The 22,955-nt window shown below is 37.6% G+C and overlaps 1 protein-coding gene across 4 annotated transcripts; it reads left to right on the top strand.

Annotated features, from left to right (window-relative positions):
• Positions 1-366: 366 nt before the first annotated feature.
• copz2 (COPI coat complex subunit zeta 2) lies at positions 367-22,947 on the top strand. 4 transcript variants are annotated; one of them, XR_007937482.1, is made up of 11 exons: positions 367-508; positions 6,259-6,327; positions 7,924-8,008; positions 9,441-9,532; positions 11,168-11,223; positions 14,295-14,372; positions 14,479-14,530; positions 14,747-14,855; positions 16,974-17,012; positions 18,477-18,509; positions 21,792-21,836. XR_007937482.1 is itself a non-coding variant. In XM_022200046.2 (10 exons), exons 1-10 carry the CDS (start codon positions 491-493, stop codon positions 21,837-21,839), a joined length of 570 nt encoding a protein of 189 aa, XP_022055738.1. In that variant the 5' UTR covers positions 367-490; the 3' UTR covers positions 21,840-22,947. The 4 variants fall into 4 exon arrangements, 2 of the variants coding, with proteins under 2 accessions (XP_022055738.1, XP_022055739.1); XR_007937483.1 differs by lacking the exon at positions 18,477-18,509 and having other exon boundaries at positions 21,792-22,947; XM_022200046.2 differs by lacking the exon at positions 14,747-14,855 and having other exon boundaries at positions 21,792-22,947.
• The last annotated feature ends 8 nt before the right edge of the window (positions 22,948-22,955 follow it).

Here is a 22,955-nt window from a genome sequence, read left to right as displayed (position 1 = left end):
ATAAAATACAGTAAAACTATAGTAAAGTAAAATATTGTAAAACTAGAATCAAAATATGGTAAAAAATATGAATAATCTCCATATTTAACTAATTTCAACAATCACAAAGGTAGTTTGTTGTGTATATTAATGTAAAAACCCACAAAGGCTCATTTTGTTCTGTGAAAATATTACATGAACACTTTATAACCACACATTCTGATTCAAAAGTACTATAATGGTATTTAAACATTACTATTATTACATTTTACATTCTGTAACTATATTTCTAAGGGTGCTAAAGTGCTGCTAACATGTTATAAACTGAGGAGGAGGTGGAGGAGTGTCGGGAACGCGCTCGGCTGGAGGCGCGCCGCTCCCGTCCTTCAATTCGATTGGCTGGCTGCAGCATCGGGAGCGCGCCCGGGCGGCTCCGTAAAGAAAAAAAAATCCTCGGTGATCTCGGTGTGACAGCTCAGAGCTGTCCACGTCAACACACCGAGCAGCAGCGATGGACTCCACGTCTCTGGTGAGTCCCTCCGCCGTCCTACCGGGACAGCACCGGGGTGTCGGTGCCCGGCGCAGTCCCGGTACCGTCCCGGTGCGTGCATGTGTGTGTCGGGCTGTTTGCGGATCAGCTGAGCGGACATTTGTTGCATTAGAGCAGTTTGGTTTGGAGGGGGAGGAGGGTGAGGAGGGGGAGGCAGCACATAGAGCAGAAATCAGCTTCAATTAACGGGAATGAGACGTGCGCGTCATGTGTGTGTGCGTGTGTGTGTGTGTGTGTGTGTGTGTGTGTGTGTGTGTGTGTGGACGCGCAGGCCTGATCTGAGCACTGTTGCTCTTCTACCTGCCACGCGTGTAAAAATAGTGAGACGGAGTGAAAGGACAACTTCTCCTGGTGGTGAGTTAGCTCCGTTAGTCTGGAGCTGCTGAGGAGCAACAGGAGCTGCAGGAGGAGAACCTGAGGGGAGGAGAACCGAGCGGAGAACCGAGCGGAGAACCGGGAGCAGAGAGCGGCTCTGCGCGTTTAAATGTCCGCTTCCACCGAGCGTATGTGCACTGACGTGTAGAGAGGAGTAGGTGCCACGTCCACGATCCTCTCTCTCTCTCTCTCTCTCTCTCTCTCTCTCTCTCTGTCTCTCTCTCTCTACTCCTCCAGCCTCTCACTCTTTCACTCTCTCATCTCAGTGTGTTTTGTCACATCTCTCTCCGTGTAAATTTAAATATCTCCTTTTCCTTTTCCTCCTCGGTGCTTTGAGGCAGATTAATAACGCAGAACATCAGAATGAACACGGTGTGCTGAAGCTGGAAGTAACTTTAAAAAGTAATCTTACTCAGTTACTGTAGTTACTTCTACTACTTTAACCCTGTAAAACCCACTGCTGCAAAAATACAATCAGTGTTATTTATATATTACCATTTTCTATTATATATATTTATATAAATATCTACAGCGGTGGAAAAAGGTTTTCTGATGCCCTTAAAATTTTACACAATCTCAAATATCATCATGAAATATTTGTGTAAAAGTCTTTGTTGTGTTTTTAAAGGTGTGGCTGCATTAGACAAACATACAAATGATTTTTTGTTTGTTGTTTACAAGAAAAACTAACAAAACTAAATTCTACCAAAATGACCCAATATTTAAAAAAAATAAATTATGGAACCAATCAGTTTTACATTTTTACTGCAATATTTCACAAATGTTTTTGTTTTATTCTATTTATTTTTGCTATTATTATTATTTTTTATATTTGGGTATCTGTACACACACACACACACACACACACACACATATATAACTTATTTTATTTTTTTAGTTTTATTGTATACATATATATGTATATATATGTGTGTATATTTATATATACATATATATGTATATATAAATTTTACAACAATAAATAACAGAGAAAATTTATTTTTATTTAATTTTATTTTTGTCTATATTTCAGTTTATATTGTGTATATATATATAATTTTGTATTGTCATTTAAATAGAGAGAGAGAATTGACTTTATTTATTTTATTATATATATATATATATATATATATATATATATATATAAACATTTTTTTTAGTTTTATTCTCTTTATTTTTTTGCTCATTTTCATCTATATTTGGGTCTCAGAGGGTAAAAGTTTTTATTCTCTCTCATATGTGATGCACGCTGTAGTTTACAGAAGTGAAAGCAGCTCATCTTAACTCCACTTTTACTTCTGACACTCCGACTGCATTTTTCCAGTAAGAGCTTCATACTTATGTAACGTTTCTGGATGCACGACTTCCTCGTCTTTTCTACCACGTTGCTGCTTCTGCTGAAAAACTAAAGATCCAGACGTAGTTTCCATCCCTCGGTTAAAGCTGCATCTGCATGATGACTGCTTCACTTTTTAAAGGCAAAGCGTGGTCCTTTTGTCCGTCAAACCGATGAAAAGTTGGGTTTGTCTGGATGAGCCTGGTATCTTCTGAGTCTGTGCTCCATCTCCATAGTTTCACCTTGACTCCTCACTAAGCGTCAGCCTGAAATCACCACTTGGGTCCCAGAAACAATCACAATTCAAGAGCTTTTTCCAGATAACACTCAGCGCTGCTTCATCCTTCCTCCTCTGGCCACAGCTGATTTAAGCAAACCTTTAATGTAAATGATCTTCTACCGCTGCTCTCTCACTTCCAGTCTTCTTTCTGGTTTCTTTCTTCCTCCTCGTCCTGCTCTCGTCTCTTTCTGTCCGACTGGTGGCTTCAGCCCGAGGCTACAGTCTGTAATCATATTCAGAGGATAATAAAGTTATCGGCCACCTTTTGAAGCAAAGCAATATTGGGCTACAATAAAAAAAAGCAATCAAACAACCCCCATCCCCTCCAGCAAATAAAAGGAAAATTACAAAATATAAATGAAGAATAGAAGTGAAAATAAGCCGCACATATCAGAGAAAAACGTGAACATTAAAGGAGATAAGATGAAAACTGCTGCTGGTGCTTAGATGCTTTATGAAATGATCAATGAACTTGATTAGATTTGATCAGGATTCTTTAGTTTTTCATGTTGTAATGCTGGCTTTGTGTGCCAGAGGCAAATCCACAAATCACAGAAGAAGTGTTTTCATTTGCTGTTGTTTTTCCCTCCCATCCATCCTGAAGGAAGAAAATGGTGAAAACCTGTGGGACCATTCAAATCATAACATAATAATAACCTGTAAATAACAGAGACAAGATCTAAAACAAAACATGAAACAAAGCCACAAAAAACAACAAAAACAAGACAAAATGTTACAACAGCGAGACACAAAATGACAAAAAACAAGACGAACGACATGAAACGAAACAAAAAAGTTGCAAAGCGACAAAAACAAGATAAAAATGACAAAAATGAGAAACAAAACAACACAAAAAAATCGACAAATGACACAAGCGAGACAAAAAAGAAACAATCAACAAAAACGAGACACAAAATGACAAAAACATGAGACAAACAACAAAAGTCAGACAAAAAAACTGCAAAAATAAGACAAAATATGACAAAAATGAGACACAAAATGACAAAAGAACAATCTAGTATTTTACTTTCTGATCCAAACAACTTGTCATGGTCTAGAAATGATTTTAGATTCTTAGTTTTACTAATTTACAATCTGCAGTTAATGTCTTCTCTGGAATTTTTACACTTTGACTGGACCCTCTGGAGGAACGATTTTGGCCCACGGGCCTCATGTTGGACACCCCTAGTGCCACTAAAACAGACAAGAATTATTAATTATTTCCAGAAAGCTAATTAATGTTAAAAGTTCCCCTTGTGACTTTTCCTTCTTCCTGTTTTGTGCCGCTGATTATGTCCACTGTTCCTGTGCCAGATTTAGTCTCTCACTGGTTAAAAAGGGAACGGAAATCCCGCTTATGCACAAGTTCACAGTGGAAAGTGGAGCTTTCATCCAGTATATAGGCTCCGTTAAACAGACGATAGTGATCTGGTTCTGTTCAGTAAAACATGTGAAGCTAAAGTGTAAGTTTGTACATTTTAATGTGCTTTTATAAGAGTCTTTGTTCGACTTTAAACGGATCCGAGCCGCCGTCAGCGACTCTTTATTGATTCATTTTGAACATTCTGTGGTAAAAATTAAAAAATAAATCCAGTTTAGACAACTGCCAAGTCCAAACTGGAAGAGACTGCCGTCTTTTATGTCTTTATTTTAAGTCGGGCCTCCAGACGTCTAAATTGGTGCTCTGCTTTCATCTGAATCCATAAACGAGCACGCTGGAGAAAATCTGTCATTATGTTTAAACCCAACAGAGAGTTTTTACATCTCAGACGTTCAGCCGTTAATCCTCAGTGAGAGCAATAAGCCTTCTCCTTTCTGACATTTAGGTTCTTACTGAGACTTGTTGATTCATTTTATTATACTATTTTCACTTTTTCAGAGAAAACAAACCCAAATATCTGACATTTCCAGTTCCGTTTCTCTGAAGCAGGTAATCTTAGGTAATCTCAGGTGTGGTCATCGTTCTGCGTCTTCCTGTCTGAGGACTGATTCCCCCGAGGACAGGGCAGGACGAGGATCAGCAGTCGGTTCAACTGGAAGCTCAGATGTTCAAACCTGCTTCAGTCTGTAGTTAACAGCACTAACTAGTCAATAGAACTGGTACCTGCAGAGATAATTACCTCACTAATGCACAGATTATTTAACAGGAAGTAAAATATTATAGAGTGTGGAGCATCCGTGTCCTAGCAACTGATGTACACCTCACTATATGTGTTTTAATGGTGCCAAATTAATGGTTTCGTCTCATGGGGCTTTTAGTTCCTAGTGCTTAAAGTTGTGTAACATAAACTGTTCATCAGCAGATAAATATGCAAAGTTGTTCCTCAGCTGTAGATGTTTACCTCAGCTGGGTCAATAAATGATTGAGGGACGTTTGAAGCCCATAAATTGTCCAAAATGACTCAAAACTTGTCCAGAACGACTTGAAAATTGTCCAAATTAACCCAAACAAGATCCAGAATTACAGAAAATTAGTCCAGAATAACATGAAATCTGTCCTAAATGACTCAAAAATTATTCCAAAGACACAAAAATGATGCAAAATGACGAGAAACGATCCAAGCTGACATAAAACTTGTTGAAAATTACTCAATTACTATCCGGGTCAGGATATAACTGAGTGACTTCTGAAGTCCATGGAATATGTCTCGCATACGTTTTAATTCAAAGAAAAATAATGTTTTGCTCATTATCATCATGTCTTTACAAATTCCATAATTATTTATTATGGAAACAATCACTATTAACTATATTACAAAAATGAGACACAAAACGACAAAAAATTTGACAAACGACATGAAACAAAGCAAAAAAAGAGACAAAAAAGCTATAAAGCAGCAAAAAACGGACAAACGACAAAAACAGCACACAAAACACAAATAAAGCAAAACACAAAATGACGGAAATTAGACAAAAAACACAAGCAAGACGGAAAGGAAACAAAACGACAAAAACGAGAAACAAAACACGGAAACATGAGACGAAAGTCAGACAAAAATCTACAAAAATAAGACAAAATATTACAAAAATGAGACACAAAATGATAAAAGAACAATCTAGTATTTTACTTTACGATCAAAACAACTTGTCATGGTCTAGAAATTATTTTAAAGTTAAGGTTTTACTAATTTAAAATCTGCGGTTAATATATTCTCTGTAATTTCTACACTTTGACGGCCGGATTGGACCCTCTGGAGGACCACTTTTGGCCCGCGGGCCTCATGTTGGACACCCCTGCCCTACGTCATCTGCATCCTCCCCTCGCTGGATGTTCTGAGCTTCTGGTCTAAGTTCTGTGATACACTCTGACTGTGAATCTATGCTAGTCAGTGCATAACAGAACTTTGTCCCGGATCTAAAAACTTCCACCCGGCTGCCGGACACGTGGATGAGTGAGTGAAGTGGGCGTATGGGAATGGAAACTGTCTCAGATATAAATATGTGATCATTTCCACATCTGGAAAACTGTGAAACAAACCCAGATGAAGAAGCAGGAAGACAGCGAGCCAAAGCAGAACACTCTGTGGCCAGAACCAGAACTGGCCTGGGCTGCTTTTATGTGTGTGTTTGGACCACAGTGGATATAAATGTGGGTGTAGCTGGAAAAACAGGCTTGATGCAGATAATAAAGGTTGATATCACTCACTGGCCAGGTGTGGGAGCAGCAGAGGTGACTAACTGGCATTATGTTCTCCATGGACAAAATATTTAAGGTGGTCTTTCCGTTTGTCTTTGCAGGAACCTTCCCTCTACACCGTAAAAGCTGTTTTTATCCTCGACAACGATGGAAACAGGCTTCTGTCAAAGGTACAGTTAAAGTGATCTGGTCCATTCACTGCCACTTGAAAGAATCATCTTCTATCATGAATGTGCACCCAGATAGCAAACTATGGGTGAATCAATGTTGAATCTATGTTGAGACCTAACGTCGAAATTATACAGAAAGCGCAAGGTTGATAAAATGTTGAGTCAACGTTTGCTTTTCAACCATAAATCACACTTTACCCAGATAGGAAAAGATGTTAAATCAATGTTGAATTAGGGTTAAGAAGGTTGAATTGTGGTTACGGTTGAAGACTGATGGTTGGATCAACGTTGATTCAACAACATTTTGTCAACATTGAAGTTTGTGTTTAAAAGATTCCATTGAATCTACGTTGTATTTTGGTTTAATTAAAATGTTTGACAGGTCAGTGTTTAATTAATGTTGAATCTATGTTTGCAAACATGTAATCTATGTAAGCAAACGTTGACTCAACATTTTATCAACCTTGCGCTTTCTGTATAATTTCGACGTTAGGTCTCAACATAGATTCAACATTGATTCTCCCATAGTTTGCTATCTGGGCAGTGACCTTAAACTCGCCTCAGATTGGGAATCCATCACAGTTTGTAATCGAAAAGTTGATTGGAGGATTCTATAGCAAGACTTCAATTCAGCTGGTTTCAAATTTTAAGTTTCCTTTGAATGGGGGTTTTTCCTCTCATAGAAATAGTTCAACCTTTTCGAAAATGTGTTGTCTTGTTGAGGGTCAGATGAGAGGATTGATGTCTGTAGACGGTCATGAAGCAGCCAGTTAGCTTTATGTAGCACAAACACTGAAAACAGATGGAAATATCTAGCTTCGGTATCAGTCTATTGGTTCCATCCAGCCTAAATAAATACTCAGCTCATTTATTCATTGTCTTACTGCGACACCAACAGAGTCGTGATGGACGACTAACGTCCAGAACTTTCATATTTAATGCGTTCTTCTTCCACGTTGGCCTACATTGGTACCGTTTGGTCGTACATTCAGGTTTATTTTGTCTCTAGCAGCTAAAATCTAATTAGACAGGAACGTTGGATTACATGCTACATTCCTTCTGAAGTGTGAGGAGGTAGTTTCAGTCGTGCAACGGAACAGCAGACTTCAACCACAAACACTAGATTATCAATAGGTAATTACTGAATGTTGAATACTCAGTAATTACTGTAATTGTCGTTGAAAAAAATCCCAAACATTAATAGTAGCAGGGTTCAGTCTTTAGCGGGCTCCTAAATGACTCGAAAATGATCCCAAAGACTCAAAAATGATCCAAAAGGACGCAAAGCGATCCAAGCTGACATAAAGCTTGTTGAAAATGACAAGAAAATTGTCCGTGTCAATCTATAATTGAGGGACTTTTGAAGTCCATGGGATATATCTTACAAACATTTTTATGAAACACACTTGAAACGTTTTCTCTAAAATGTCATGTGGTGTTTGGTTAAAGGCGGCCATGTTTATTTTAGGCCTGAAAACAGCAAAAATGTCAACTATGATACAAAAAGTCCCATAATTATACACTGACCCAGATGATTACTAAATAAAAGCTTGTTTTATGAACTATTAATAAAGGTTCTGTCTGTGTGTGTTGCAGTACTACGACCCTGAGCTTTACCCCTCCATGAAGGAGCAGAAGAACTTTGAGAGGAACGTTTTCAACAAGACACACAAAGCAGACAGTAAGTTCCACTCCTTGCTGTCTGTTGTGTGTCTGTAGTGTGTCTGTTGTGTGTTTGTAGTGGTGTCTGTTCTGTGTTTGTAGTGGTGTCTGTTGTGTGTCTGTAGTGTGTCTGTTGTGGTGTCTGTTGTGTGTCTGTTGTGGTGTCTGTTGTGTGTCTGTATTGTGTTTGTAGTGTGTCTGTTGTGGTGTCTGTTGTGTGTCTGCAGTGTGTCTGCAGTGTGTCTGCTGTGTGTCTGTTGTGTGTCTGTAGTGTGTCTGTTGTGGTGTCTGTTGTGTGTCTGCAGTGTGTCTGTTGTGTGTCTGTAGTGTGTCTGTTGTGTGTCTGTAGTGTGTCTGTAGTGTGTCTGTAATGTGTCTGTACTGGTGTCTGCTGTGTGTCTGTTGTGTGTCTGCTGTGGTGTCTGTATTGTGTTTGTAGTGTGTCTGTTGTGGTGTCTGTTGTGGTGTCTGTTGTGTGTCTGCTGTGTGTCTGCTGTGTGTCTGCAGTGTGTCTGCAGTGTGTCTGCAGTGTGTCTGCAGTGTGTCTGTTGTGGTGTCTGTTGTGGTGTCTGTTGTGTGTCTGTAGTGTGTCTGTTGTGTGTCTGTAGTGTGTCTGTAGTGTGTCTGTAGTGTGTCTGGTTTGTGTCTGTAGTGTGTCTGTTGTGTGTCTGTAGTGTGTCTGCTGTGGTGTCTGTTGTGTGTCTGTAGTGTGTCTGGTGTGTGTCTGTAGTGTGTCTGTAGTGTGTCTGGTTTGTGTCTGTAGTGTGTCTGTTGTGTGTCTGTAGTGTGTCTGCTGTGGTGTCTGTTGTGTGTCTGTAGTGTGTCTGTTGTGTGTCTGTAGTGTGTCTGCTGTGGTGTCTGTTGTGTGTCTGTAGTGTGTCTGGTGTGTGTCTGTAGTGTGTCTGTTGTGTGTGTTCCCCCTTGTGTATCGTTTGGAACGCTCACACATATCTCCAATGTCAGCTGATGCTCATTCAGCCATCGCTTGTAGCCTAAAGCAGGTTTGCATTAGCCCGGTTTCCACCGTTTCCACCAAATCCACCGTATTAGTGACAGCCTTACCATCGTAAATCTGTAGCGACTGCGACTCTGGGCTCTTTAAATCAAAAGCACAGTCATTTGGACATTCACAGAAATCTGATCAACGCTTTCTGCTGCTTTATTTTGTAGGATTTTAAGTTTCACACAGCTGATACCTGAGTCTCTGCCCCTGGCCTCCTTATCACCCTCCCAGTATCCCTCCTTTTGTTCTAAACTCCTCCTGCATTCCTCTTTTTCTACACTTCTTTCTTCCCTTTCTTGTCCCCTTTCATGCTATATCCCCTCGACACTAATCCTCCCTTCCTCAGAGCATGCTTTCTTCTCTTTCCACTGTCATACCATTAAATAAACTTTTGAATCTGTAAGGAAAAGTGAAGTAAAATAAATTTCCTCTCCCATTCTCCCCATAGATGAGATCGCTTTCCTGGAGGGGATGACCATCGTGTATAAGAGCAGCATAGATCTCTTCTTCTACGTGGTGGGAAGCGCTCAAGAGAACGAGGTAGGGGGAGTTTAGGTTTCTCTGCTAAAGCCATATTTCTTGTTTTTTATATAGAAATACAGTAATAAAATGAAAATTAAATTGACTTGAGGCTCCTGAAGGTTGTATGTCATGTTCATCTGCAGAAGTTAAAGAAAAAAGCTCCGTTATTTCTACCGGCGTTGAAGTTTTCACCAAGTTTTACTCAAATATGGATAATACATCTGCAATCTGTGCTCATTTTTTAATTATTGAGGTCTATTCTCAGCACTATACACAGTATTTTTAATATTTTAAAAAGCTGATTAGGAAATTACCAAGAGCATGCAAAACTGTCATCCAAGCTACTTTGAGAAAGCTTAAATATAAAACATATTCTGGTTACTTTTATATTGTTAATGTTTAAAGTTTTATTCTACAAAGTAGCAAAGAGTAAAAAAAATGCAGAAAATGTTATGTCAACTCAGCAGATGAATGGAGCAGGTGCATCCAGACTTTTGACTTGTTCTCTACTAAAATCCCACGTTTAAAAACATTTTAAAATGAAAATTAATGCAAATGTCATGGTCAAAATCAAAGGAAAAATATGAGGTATTTATTTTGGGTATAAAGAGCTTTTCTATTTTAAGGGGTTTGCATTTATATGCATCTATAGCCAACATCCTTATTAAGATTCAGACATCTGTCATATTTTCAAGCAAAAATGGAGGGTTAATCAAAGGTATTTTTAATAATAATAATAATAACTTTATTTCTATAGCACCCTTAAGAATGGCGTGCCCAAAGAGCTTTGACAGTTAAAACATGCAACACAATTAAACAAGCAGTCAATTAAAATAAATAGTAAAAATGCAGATAAATTAAATTAATAATTAGCTAGCTTAGCATGCAACTCAAACAAAGGAACCAGGCAGTTTGAAATTTAAAGAACAAGATTGCGCGTTAAATTAAAAGAAAAAAAAAAGAAAAAGAGAATTAAAGAATAAGAGAGACGACATCACACCAACGAGCCAGGCAGCTAAAAGTCAAATAAAACCAGAGAGAACATCTAAAATAAACAGGAAATAATACATAATAAAACACTAGAACTAATTAAAGCTAAAAAATAAACTTCACATAAAAGAAAGTCGGTGGTTGGTGTCAAGGAATATTTTAAACTTGCAATTCTACAAAACAAAAGTTAAAAACTGAATTAATAAAAACATACCCTTAAATGCTAAAGATGGAAAATAGGAAATATCAGAAGAAAAAAGTGGCTAAACCGTTAGCCTACTTTGTATCAGCATAACCAGCTAAATACCTGGAGCTGCACCAGTGTCTGTATTCAAAGCACAAACAGACCTTTAGCGACTGGCTAGTTAGCTTGTTAGCCTGTTAGCTATGACAGCTTTTATAAAGTAATAATAATGTAAGGTAATACTGTAAATTTCTAATACATCATTGCCGTATTGCTGTCTAATGGTAAAAAAAAAACCCTGTTGAATGCTTATATTTCTGTTTGTCAGCTGGTTAGCATGTTAGCCGTATGTCATTTATTATGCCAGTACATGTCAGAAGTGTCTTTTTTGCTTGTTTAAACTCTAAAAAACCTGCGGAATGCTGTTTTATAACAGCTTTTATCTCATTTACTGATTGTTGTTGTTTTTCTCTTGCTAGCTGATGCTGATGTCGGTTCTCAACTGTATGTTTGAGTCCCTCACTCACATCCTCAGGTAAGTTCTCTCACCTGTCTGAACCCCAAACCCAGCGGCGGTTTGAGAAGCATGTATTCTTATTTGTATTATAAAAAAAGAAAGCCAAAATGACACCTTTTGTTAGAGCTAAAAATGTCAAAACAGAAGAAAGCTGTTCAGTTGTTTCATGAAGAAAATTAACCAAATCTAAGTGTAACATATACTCTACAAATCTTATTTTAAAAATGTGCCCTAAATAAATCATTTGTACTAACCTATTTGTGTCAAAATGAAATAATTTTTAGCTCCTTGATGTAGCTCAGGAGATGTTCATGACTCAGCTGTGACCAACAGTCACCTGATAAAAATTCTGGGACTTTTGGACTGAATTGCAGGATTTTATTACACAAAAACAAGTCTAGAAATAAATTAACCCTGTAAGACCCACATCTAGGAAAAAAATGAACAATGAAAATAAAATAAAACAAAAAATAGAAATTACCATTATATATATCTGTCTCTCTCTCATATATATGTCTATATGTGTGTGCTTAAATAAAAGAAAATAATAGAAAAAATAAAACTGATGTTGTATTTTTGCAACAGTGTTTTTTTTTTACAGGATTAAAAATATACGAAATATTTTTTCCAGTATTTCTATTAACTGCAGCTAGAGGTTATACATTTTGATTGCAGTTTTTTTTTACTGTTGTAAAATGAAAATTAAAGAAATTTTACTTCAGTTATTCTTTTTTATGATTCCTGCCAATAAAATGTCATTTTCCTGCACATCCTAGAGTCTCTCTGCTTCTGTCCGTGGTGATGCTGCTTCCACAGACTTACAGTGAATTTAAATTAACCCAAAAGGAGCAGAAATGACACAAAGCATGAATGATCTCATTGATATGTTAATGATGTCCTGCATCCGAAAAATACGAGTGAAAGCAGAAATTTATAATTCTGCTTCCCAGAGTTGTTTCCGTGCACACGCGTTAGGGCCTTTGTCATGCTTTCTCAGAGGCATCGATGCTAATGGAAATCCTCACGCTAACGCTGCCATCATCCTACCACAGCCACTCAGGGACATAATGAGTGTCTGTGCTGAATTTATTTAAAATTCAGCAGCAGCGTGTACTTTTACATGAAGCGCAATTGGGATTTAATTTGAGAAGTATCGTTTGGCAAACAGGAGACAGAATGCAGAACCTAAAAACGTCCATTCAGTCCATCGGGAAACACAGAGATTAGTTAGCTGAGCCTTTAGAGTGTGTGTGTGTGTGTGTGTGTGTGTGTGTGTGTGTGTGTGTGTGTGTGTGTGTGTGTGTGTGTGTGTGTGTGTGTGTGTGTGTGTGTGTGTGTGTTCTTGTACTTGCTACATTGTGAGGACCATTTTCTGCATTTAACTATCAAAGTGAGGACATATTGGCCGGTCCTCACTTTGAAACAGCCATGTTTGAGGGTGAAGACTTGTTTTTAGAGAACAGGTATGAATTGAGGTTTGGTTAGGGTTAGGGTAAGGATTAAGTTTAGGCAATCAGTTGTGATGGTTAAGGTTAGGGTAAGGCTCTAGGAAATGCATTACGCCTATGGATGTCCTCACTAAGATAGAAGTACAAACGTGTGTGTGTGTGTGTGTGTGTGTGTGTGTGTGTGTGTGTGTGTGTGTGTGTGTTCTTGTACTTGCTACATGGTGAGAACCATTTTCTGCATTTAACTATCAAAGTGAGGACATTTTTTCAAAGTGAGGACATTTTGGCTGGTCCTCACTTTGAAACAGCCATGTTTGAGGGTGAAGACTTGTTTTTAGAGAACAGGTATGAATTGAGGTTTGGTTAGGGTAAGGGTAAGGATTAAGTTTAGGCAATCAGTTGTGATGGTTAAGGTTAGGGTAAGGCTCTAGGAAATGCATTACGCCTATGGATGTCCTCACTAAGATAGAAGTACAAACATGTGTGTGTGTGTGTGTGTGTGTGTGTGTGTGTGTGTGTGTGTGTGTGTGAGTGTGTGTGGTTGTGTACGTTGCACACCAGGATCTCTCGCTGTTGACTGCAACATTATTAGCCAAACAGCGGCCGGTGCGGTTGCCACGGTAACAGATGCAGTAGTAATGCAGAGTGTGAGTGACGGAGACACGGGGAGATTATATTATTATACAGTAGGAGAGATTATGGGCTGTTCTAAACGGAACCGGTGAGAAGTCAGAGGAGCTGCTCGATTATAAGAGACGAACCGCTACCATGCAGGACCGCGACACGCCGGTTTAATCTGTCTAATTAGCTAAATCTTAATTTCAATCAAGCTCAGCAAAAACTGGCATTTTTACCTCCAACTACTCCAAAAAAATCTAACTTAATGCCGTGTAACACAAATCAAAGGCGATAACACTGTATTTATTTTAGTCGTAGCAATAACATGCAGCCTCTTCAGTGATGAAAGGGGTTAAAGCAGGGGTGTCCAACATGAGGCCCGTGGTCCAAAAGTGGTCCTCCAGAGGGTCCAGTCCGGCCCTCAAAGTGTAAAAATTACAGAGAAGACATTAACTGCAGATTGTAAATTAGTAAAACTATGAATTTAAAATAATTTCTAGACCATGACTAGTTGTTTGGATCATAAAATAAAACATTAGATTGTTCATTTGTCATTTTGTGTCTCATTTTTGTAATACTTTGTCTTGTTTTGTTGTGTTTTTGTCTGACTTGTCATTTTGATCATAAAGTAAATCCTCCATGGTTCAGTTCCAGGCGACTAAATGTTGTGTTCTTTTGTAGACACTCTGTGATCTGGAAGTTGTGATGTGGAAATGATAAACTGAGGCTGAATGTTGATGAAACTGAACTTATTTTTCTTCAGAAATTTCAGGTTGTTCATGATATTTTGTAAAATAATAATTCCTGAAATGTGAAACGTTTTTCATGATTTTCACTCCATGCAAAAAGAAGAATCTGTATCGGGGTTTCTAGAGCCGTGTGAGCGGCGAGGTTGTAGGACTAAAAGTCGATGTAGACACAATCTCCCTGTCTTTATATGTAGAGAAAGCAAATACACACATTTCCCAACATAAACCCACTGCACATTATGTATCATGAATGTTTTGCCGATTTATCTTGCAGGAAAAACGTGGAGCGGAGATGTTTACTGGACAACATGGAGGGAGTGTTCCTGGTGGTGGATGAAATCATTGATGGAGGGTAAGAGATAAAGACTTCTTGTATATTCAGCTAGCTTACATATGAGCACCGTGGTGTGTAAAATGTCACAAAACAAACCTGTCCTGTTCCTCTAACCTGTTAACAGGGTGATTCTGGAGAGCGACCCTCTGCAGGTCCTACAGAAAGTCAACTACAGGGTAAGATGATTCCCAACCAGCCCTTATCTCAGTTTATCTCATGATTTCAAACACTGGAAAAGCTGTTATGAAACAAACATTAGATTAAAACTAGAAATCGGAGCAGCTGTTTGGCCTGTTGGACTCGCTGTTAGACCCCGTAGCTTCTTATTTCTTGGCTTCCTGCTTCACCTTTCTCTCTCTCCTTCTCCCTGTCTCTCCTCTGATTGGTGTCAGCTAATGTCAGAGCCAGCCTATGGCTTCGTCCTGCTCGATTACATCACCGGTAACCTAGAGGCACAGACAGACAGAAGCCAGCTGCTGTAGACAGACAGACAGACGGAGGGTGAGAGAGGAGGAGGAGGGTAGTGAAGTGGAGAGAGAGAAGGAGTGAATGAGAGTGAGACGGTGGAGTGATGGAGACAGACGAGGTAACTGCATGGTGAGACAGCATGCAGACTAATATGGAGTATTTCTCTGTACAGGAGGTCCTCCACTTGCATCACAGTTCTGTTCCTACGGTCAATTTTCGCCATAAGTCGGAACTCTGATAAAAATGTAAACAAAGCCATTAGGTGCATAACGATACGTATTTCAGTGTTTCCTCTAGGCGACGGTGGTGTAAACAAATGACACCTGACTGCAGATTTTACTTTTACAACCTATTGAATGGCCAGTTGAAAACAGATTTTTAACGTCTGAATGTAAAAATAAAAAAAAAAGCTCGTATGTAAACGCAGTCAGCCGTTCATCATGGCGTGCAGATATTAGCTTAATGCTATCAATAGTTTACTCACGTTAGCGACACTGATTTGGCACCAGGACCATTTAACAGAAGCTAACGATATGCTACGTAACGTTAGCTGGACATCAGTATTTAGAGAATGTCTGTCTACCTTCTAAAATCTATTATGAATTATCTTAAGCTAATAACTTTTCTCCGGTAAGTCGCTGCCCTATTTTCCCAGACGACACTCCTCTGACTCTCTGACCTGCTGCCTGGATGCTGGACGTGACGTCACTTTGAAGGCCGCGCTCTTGCGAGTATTTAACGTACCAAAGAGTAGATACTGAGCAAGATAGCTGTCTGTAGTTTACCTTAGTACTCACAAAAAAAAAAAAGAAATTTGAAGGAGCAGCGGCTAGGATTTAGGAGTGACGGTCCGCCTCTTCTAAATGAAGGTAGAGGAAACACTGTATTTGTACAAAAACAGTCATTAGCTCACAATAAAACACATCTCAGTAGGAAAATACCGGCAAAAATATAAACTGTAAGTCTGACTTATGCTTGATTAGTCCAAAGTGGCGGTGAACGTAAACAAATCCGTCTTATAGCGCCGCCTGACGACTGTACATGCAGTGTTCATCCGCTCCACTCAACAACTAGTTCCACTGGATTAGTTCCAACGTAACGACAAAACGCTGTAAGTGGAGGACGCCGTAAGTCGAGGACCTCCTGTATTTTACTGTTTTGTTTCCTCTGGTGGAGCGTGAGGAAAAGTTAACTGATCACGAAAAGTCAGCAAATGTTGGATTTATCCTTTGGGGAGGATGTCTGTGAGTGCAGAATGTCATTCCATCCAGTATTTAAAGCAACAGACTGACTGTAGAGCCGCACCGCTAGCAAAGCTAAAACTTCTAACACTAGTGTGAGCTTTTTACCCTCTGAACACCAAACCAGCCGGCAGGTATAAGATAAGATGAATAAATACAAATACAGCACCAATACACTGTAAACAACAACAACAACAACAACAGAAAGAGGATTGTGGAATAAATGTAAAAGTGCAAAGATGCATCAGTGCAAAAATGACTGTGCAGATGTTATTCTGGTGGAGATAAGGATGTGATATAAGTCCGGTTTATGTTAACAGCAGCCAGAGATGCTGATGCTGTTCAGTCTGACAGCAAACAGCTTTGAAAAACATGTTATCTTTTTAAAAACTGCTATTCATCAGAGCAAAAAAACTGTAAAAACGGAAAGAATCAACACATTTTCATCTTAGTTCTTGAACTAATCATGCGACATTCTATTCCACTGGGAAAACTGATCAAATCTAAGCTTAACATTGAGATATTTATTCACTATATTCTGCATGTCTCATTAGAAATGGGCCAAAAACAAACCATCTTCAGTAATCAGATGATATAAAAAGTAAAAAAGTAGTAAAATATCTGCAGCTTTTGGTGCCCCGTGCTTATTCCATTTATTTAAAAATAGATTTTATGTCATAATATCTGTGTCATACTACACAGAAGACATTTCTAGCCATAGTTGTGCTGTTTCCATACAGGTCTATGACTTGCTTGGAGTTCGTTCTGTGTGTGTCTCTGGATTACAGCATGTATTGTTGTTTTCTACAGAGCTAATGGGGCTTGCAGTGCTCTGTTTTTACTTGGTGTGCATAACTATTTGACTTGTGTTTTTCTTTTGTACACACATTAATGTCATTTTGTTTTACAGGCGGATGAGAACCCATTAACTGAGCAGAGCGTAGCCCAGGTAACACACCAACACACACCTTAAATAACATTAGCAGAGCTGCACAAATATACAGACACACAAATATTAAATGGTAATACTTTTAACTTGTTTTCTTTGCTGAAAATGTGTCATGTTGTGTTGGTTCCCTCTGACCACTATTTATAGCCAATATTTGACCAGTTTTATAATGAAACACATCTGACTGACAAACACTTTGATCCCTGATTAGATAAACACTCTACCAGGTTAAGTAGTTGTGCTCTAAAGTAAAGTTAAACCAGATAAACAACACTGGTTTTCCATTATACCCCCATTAGTGTAGATTAGTAGATGCTTCCACTTTCTGTTTTTACATTGATGAGCCAAAACATTAAGACAATCCACCGGTGAAGTGAATAACATTTGGGTCAATCCATAACTGAGGGCCATAAATACGGAAAATTAGTCCAGAATGACATGAAATGTGTCCAAAAATGATCCAAAATGACGAGAAAAGATCCAAGCTGACATAAAACTTGTTGAAAATAAGAAAATTTTCCAAAATGACTCAAAACGTGTCCAAAACGAATCGAAAATTGTCCAAATTGACTCGAAAATTTTCCAAAATGACTTAAAAATGATCCATAATTACAGAAAATTAGTCCAGAATGACATGAAATTTGTCCTACATGACTTGAAAATTAACCCAAAGACACAAAAATGATCCTAAATGATGAGAAAAGATTCAATCTGATATAAAACTTGTTGAAAATGACCAGAAAATTGTCCAAAATAACTCGACAAGTCCCTCAATTATAGATTGACCCATTCAGTCAATATGATGATAAAACAAACATCTGTTTCCTGAGCATCAGGATAATTTTCATCTATTCCTGATATCTACGATGGAAGTGGTTGCATCAGACCATGTTTAGGGCTGAAATATGAGTTTAATATTAACCCACTCTGGATGTTCAGAGGCAACTATTATAGAATTAAGTCACAGTGTCAATAAAAGTCACAGTCAAAGACCTGCATACGCTTGAAAATCCACTCAGATTCATACGTAAATCTGCAGCCCAAATACACAAAAAGCTGCATATTCACCTCTGTTTCCTGTAACGCTGCTTCTGTCTGATACCTTTAACACCACGTTAGACTCCCACTCATGAGTTAAAGAAAGTTCAGAGCTGACTGCTCCCTGCACAGTGACTGACAGCTTTTTGACATCTGTCTGCATATTCACTAAGCTGCATGATCTAAAGCTCTAAATGCATGCTAACATAGCCGCTAGCCCGCTAAGGTTCCTCCAAAGCTCTGTAACGCACTCATAGGCTCAAATGTGAGTGTGTAAGGAGGAGAGGGTTATGATTATGTTCTGTCTTCTTTCCTGAGCTGCTCATGTGCAGGAATGAACATGTTTTAGCTGCGGCTTGTAGAAGACGGTGTGTTTGTCTGCTCATGCTCTAAGCTTCTGTTTATCTGTTGCTTTAACCCTCACAGCACCTAACAGAGAAACTGGCTCTGACCACTAACGTAAGTGTCCACAAACGTCCCAACAGCCCACAAAGCTTTTACCGTACAGAACACACCATAAACCGCTCAAACAGCAGGGGTGTAACGATGCTTCCATTCAGAGCAAACCGTTGGGTACGCAGTGTTCACTTCTGGATGGGACGGCCTTGGTTTGGTAAATCCTGTGGTCCAAACTGTTGCTTTCCAAGTCTGTTTATGTCAGAACATCTGTGCTCCATGAACAGAGCAGAAACTCGCGCTGTATTCCAGTTAGAACATGCTGAGAAGATGCTGTGATGTTTTTAATTTCATCTAATCAGGCATTAGATGGTCTGAACCTGGGACACAGAGAACTGGGCCCTCAAACAAAAAGTTCTCAATTACCACACATCATCATCTAAAAAAGCAATTTAGTTTCCATTCCCAGCAGATCTGAACATTAGTTTTTACCGTCCTCGGCCCGTACACTTCACATTTAATTTTACTTTAAATTTAATTGTAATGACCCAACTAACTTTTTCAGGCACCAGACAGGTTTTACAGACATTCATAATAGAAGAGGTCTTGTCTGTTATTACAGATAAAATCACAGGAGTGCCACAATAAAAGATAAATCTGTTTTTTACAAAAAAGGCAATAAATGTGTAAATGTAAAGAGGGATAAATAAAAGAATAAATTAAAAACAAATCTGTTAAAAAATAAGGAAACAAATGGATGAAAATGAAGAGGAATAAATAAATAAATATGTAATGTAAAAGCAAAGGCAAAAAGGAAAAAGCAATGACAAAATGGAAAAACAAAAGGAAAGAAAAACAACGGGAAAAGCAAAGACAGAATTTACCGTTATATTTCGATTTTTTTGTTTGTTTTTTTTATTTATTACCTCTTTATATTTACACATTTATTTCCTTATTTTTTAACAGATTTATTTTGAATTTTTCAAATTTATTCTTCTTTATATTCACACATTTATTTATATATTTTTTATTTATTCCTCTTTATATTTACACATTTATTTCCTTATTTTTTAGCAGATTTATTTATTTGTATATATTTTTTTTATCTTATTCCTCTTTATTCCTCTGAGATTTAAGATTTTCACTCAGATGAAAGCAGCAGAACTGTTCTGAATGGGTCAAACTACATTTCCCAGAATGCCACACTGTTGCCTAGTTTTAATAAGTTGGCCCCATGCGCCACCTGCTGTCAGACTGAGGAACAACGCTCACTGCTGACGTCATAGATTATGCAGAAAAAATCTTGTAAAATACAGTAAAAATATAGAATAAGTACAGTAAAAAATATAGAAAAATAGTCTTGTAAAAATACAGTCAAAATATAGTAAAAACACAGTAAAAAATATAGCAAAAATACAGCACAAATTGCACAAAATGACACCAAATCAAAACAGAAAAAGAAAAACTGAGTCTGTGAGATGGATAATTATCATATAAAGACAGAAAATGATGAGAGACACACAAAAAATGCAAAGTGACCACAAAAACATTTGAAATTATCACAAACATACTGAAAACGGCCACAAAATGCCACAAAATGACCACAAAAAGATCTAAAATTCCCACGAAACCAACTGAAAATGACCCCCCCCCCAAAAAAAACAACAACAAAATGACCAGGTCATGTGATCTGGACTTAACACACTTCCTGGAGAGGTGTTTTTGTAATGAGGAACTCTGTGGAAAGGGATTTAATTTGCTGTCATTTTAGTGCTATCCAGCCATTTTTTATTAATAAATGATTGTTTCCATAATAAATAATGATGGAATTTGTAAAGACATGATCATAATGAACATAAAAACATTATTTCTTTTACTTTTAATAAAAATGTATGCAGATATATCTCGTGGACTTCAGAAGTCCCCCAGGTATACTGACCCAGGTGTTAAATGGTAGTTTACCTGCTGAGTTCTAACATGGCGGCATGAACCTCCACTGATCATGAGCTCAGTCTGACCTCTAGTGTCTGAGGAGTGGTACTGCAACACCAGTGCCAACAGAAATGAGTGCAAGAACTTCAAATGTTTTTTTTGTTTTTTACCATCACTATAATTATTGCAGAAATAGAGAAGCTCGTAAACACACATAGAAATTGTTTAATTAACTGTAGACAATGTCATTAGGTTGACACAAACAGCAGATGGGATATTAGGGTGTAAAATCTATGCTGATAATTTTACAATATTTATTATTGCACACTAATGTGAAACATTTTAACATCAGAATACACAGTGGCCAGTTCAGTTCTTCTATATTTCTAGTTCAGCACCTGCAAACAATATAACCCCTTACAGCTAATTCTTTACTGTATAATTTAAAAAAAAATTGGTACACATTCAGCCCAATTTCATCTCCACTAAAATCACAACGTAGCAGAGCATAACAACCTATAAATAACCACAACTCCGAATGTTTCCCTTCATTTCAGTGCAAAAAAGTACATTTTGAAAATGTTCACGTGCAAGGAATTCATTCTTTGCAAAACATTATGAACAACCTGACTTTTCTCAAGAAAAATAAGTTCAATTTCAGCAACATTCATCCTCAGTTTATCATTTCCACATTACAACTTCCAGATCAAAGAGCGTCTACAGAGGAACACAACATTTAGTCACCTGGAACTGATGATATAAGATTTATCTTTATGATCAAAATGACAAAAAAAACAAAAACAAGACAAAATATTGCAAAAATGACACACAAAATGACAAAAATGAGACAAACAACAAGCAAGAAAAAAGAGACAAAAATTGACAAAAAAGTTACAAAGCAACAAAACATTGGACACAAATGAGACAAAAAATGAAAAAAAGGAACATATGGGTTCTATAAAGCGTCTTGAGACGGTGTGAACTGTAAGTGATGCTAAATAAATAAAATGGAAGTGAATTAAATAGACACCTACTGGTGCTTTCACTCGCACCTGGGTGCTTACTCAAGACAAAATATTACAAAAGCAAAACACAAAGCGACAAAAAAACGGAGAAACAACACAAGAAAGTCACAAAATGAGAGACAAAATGACAAAAACATGACACAAATGACGAAAGTCAGACAAAAAACAAGACAAAATGTTACAAAAACGAGGCACAAAATGACAAAAGAACTCTGAGCAGTATTTTACTTTATAATCATGGTCTAGAAGTTATTTTTATGTTTAACACTCCTGTTTTACTGTATTATATTTCATATTTAATGCAGTGTATTTCAGTTTAATGTTTTTACTGTATTCTTTCATGCTCCATTATTTACATATGTTTATTATTTTGGCGTTCTTTTTCCAGGTCCTGCAGTCGGCCAAGGAGCAGATCAAGTGGTCCATACTGAAATGATTGAAAACTCTAAACATAATTTCAAGCCCCAGAGTGATTTCTCTTCTGGGGCTAAACTAAAGGGAAATTATTTACATGTGTGTTGGCCAACAGGCTGCTTCATACAGCAATTAACTGGCCAGTAAAATGATTTCTACCCCGTTTTTTCCCCCCAGTTTTTCTGTGTGACGCCATTCTGTTACTTTGTGTGTATTTAATTTATTTAGTCTGGGAGTGCTGCTAGCCCTCACACATGTAGAAATGTTATTTAGCTGGCCAAATGACAGCCAGGAAGCCCAGCAGATTTATCAATTAAAGTGCTAGAAAGCTGAATAAGGATGAGTCATGTAGTAGTATTTTAATGGAGCAAGACTGGGCTGTTCTGCAGATTAGTGTCATATATATATATATACACGTTAAGTTGTTGTTTTTTGTCCCTCAAAACATGTTACACATCCAAATAATTTAATATCATATCATTACAACACTAGTTTGTTATTTCTGCCACATTCAGATCAAACTGACAAATATTTTTCAATTCAAGCTAAAAAATAAAACTGAATTTAACATGAATATGATTTGAATCGTAGCCTTTAAACCGTGTAGTGTAACGAGCTTGGTGCTAAATTCAAAGTGGCATCATTAGTGCATTACAGTTTAATTAAAAATAAAAGTTTGTGTAGCTCCTTAAATAACAGTAGTGTGTTTTATCAGACTTATTTAAGGACCGTAAAGGAATGTAATGATGCTTTATGACACTAAGCAAACGCTAGCAGTGTGTGTAGGATGCAATATGTTACTGATGCACTGTGTGGAATGCACAAAACTGAAGTCTCTCTTTTAGTTAAATGAATATCTGTACATATAAATGAGCTGTAGAGTAAACAGGATGTTAAAGGTGGAGATTTTGTCGCCAGGGTTACAAAGAATAATGTCTATTTTACTGTTACGATGAGAATTAGAAATGTTTAATAGATATAACATATTTTCGTAGTTTATAAAGAGAAAAAAAGCCAAAGACAAACTAATTATTTTGTTTACATTTGGATGTTGCTAAAGCAAATTGATATTTTGTCCGTCTGCTTTTGTGAGGTTGATAATAAAACTGTATATTTGTTCTGGTTTTAAATGCTGCTT

The sequence above is a fragment of the Acanthochromis polyacanthus genome, chromosome 2 (assembly GCF_021347895.1).
Source record: "Acanthochromis polyacanthus isolate Apoly-LR-REF ecotype Palm Island chromosome 2, KAUST_Apoly_ChrSc, whole genome shotgun sequence".
NCBI lineage: Eukaryota > Metazoa > Chordata > Actinopteri > Pomacentridae > Acanthochromis > Acanthochromis polyacanthus.
This window is presented reverse-complemented; position numbering and strand designations above follow the sequence as displayed.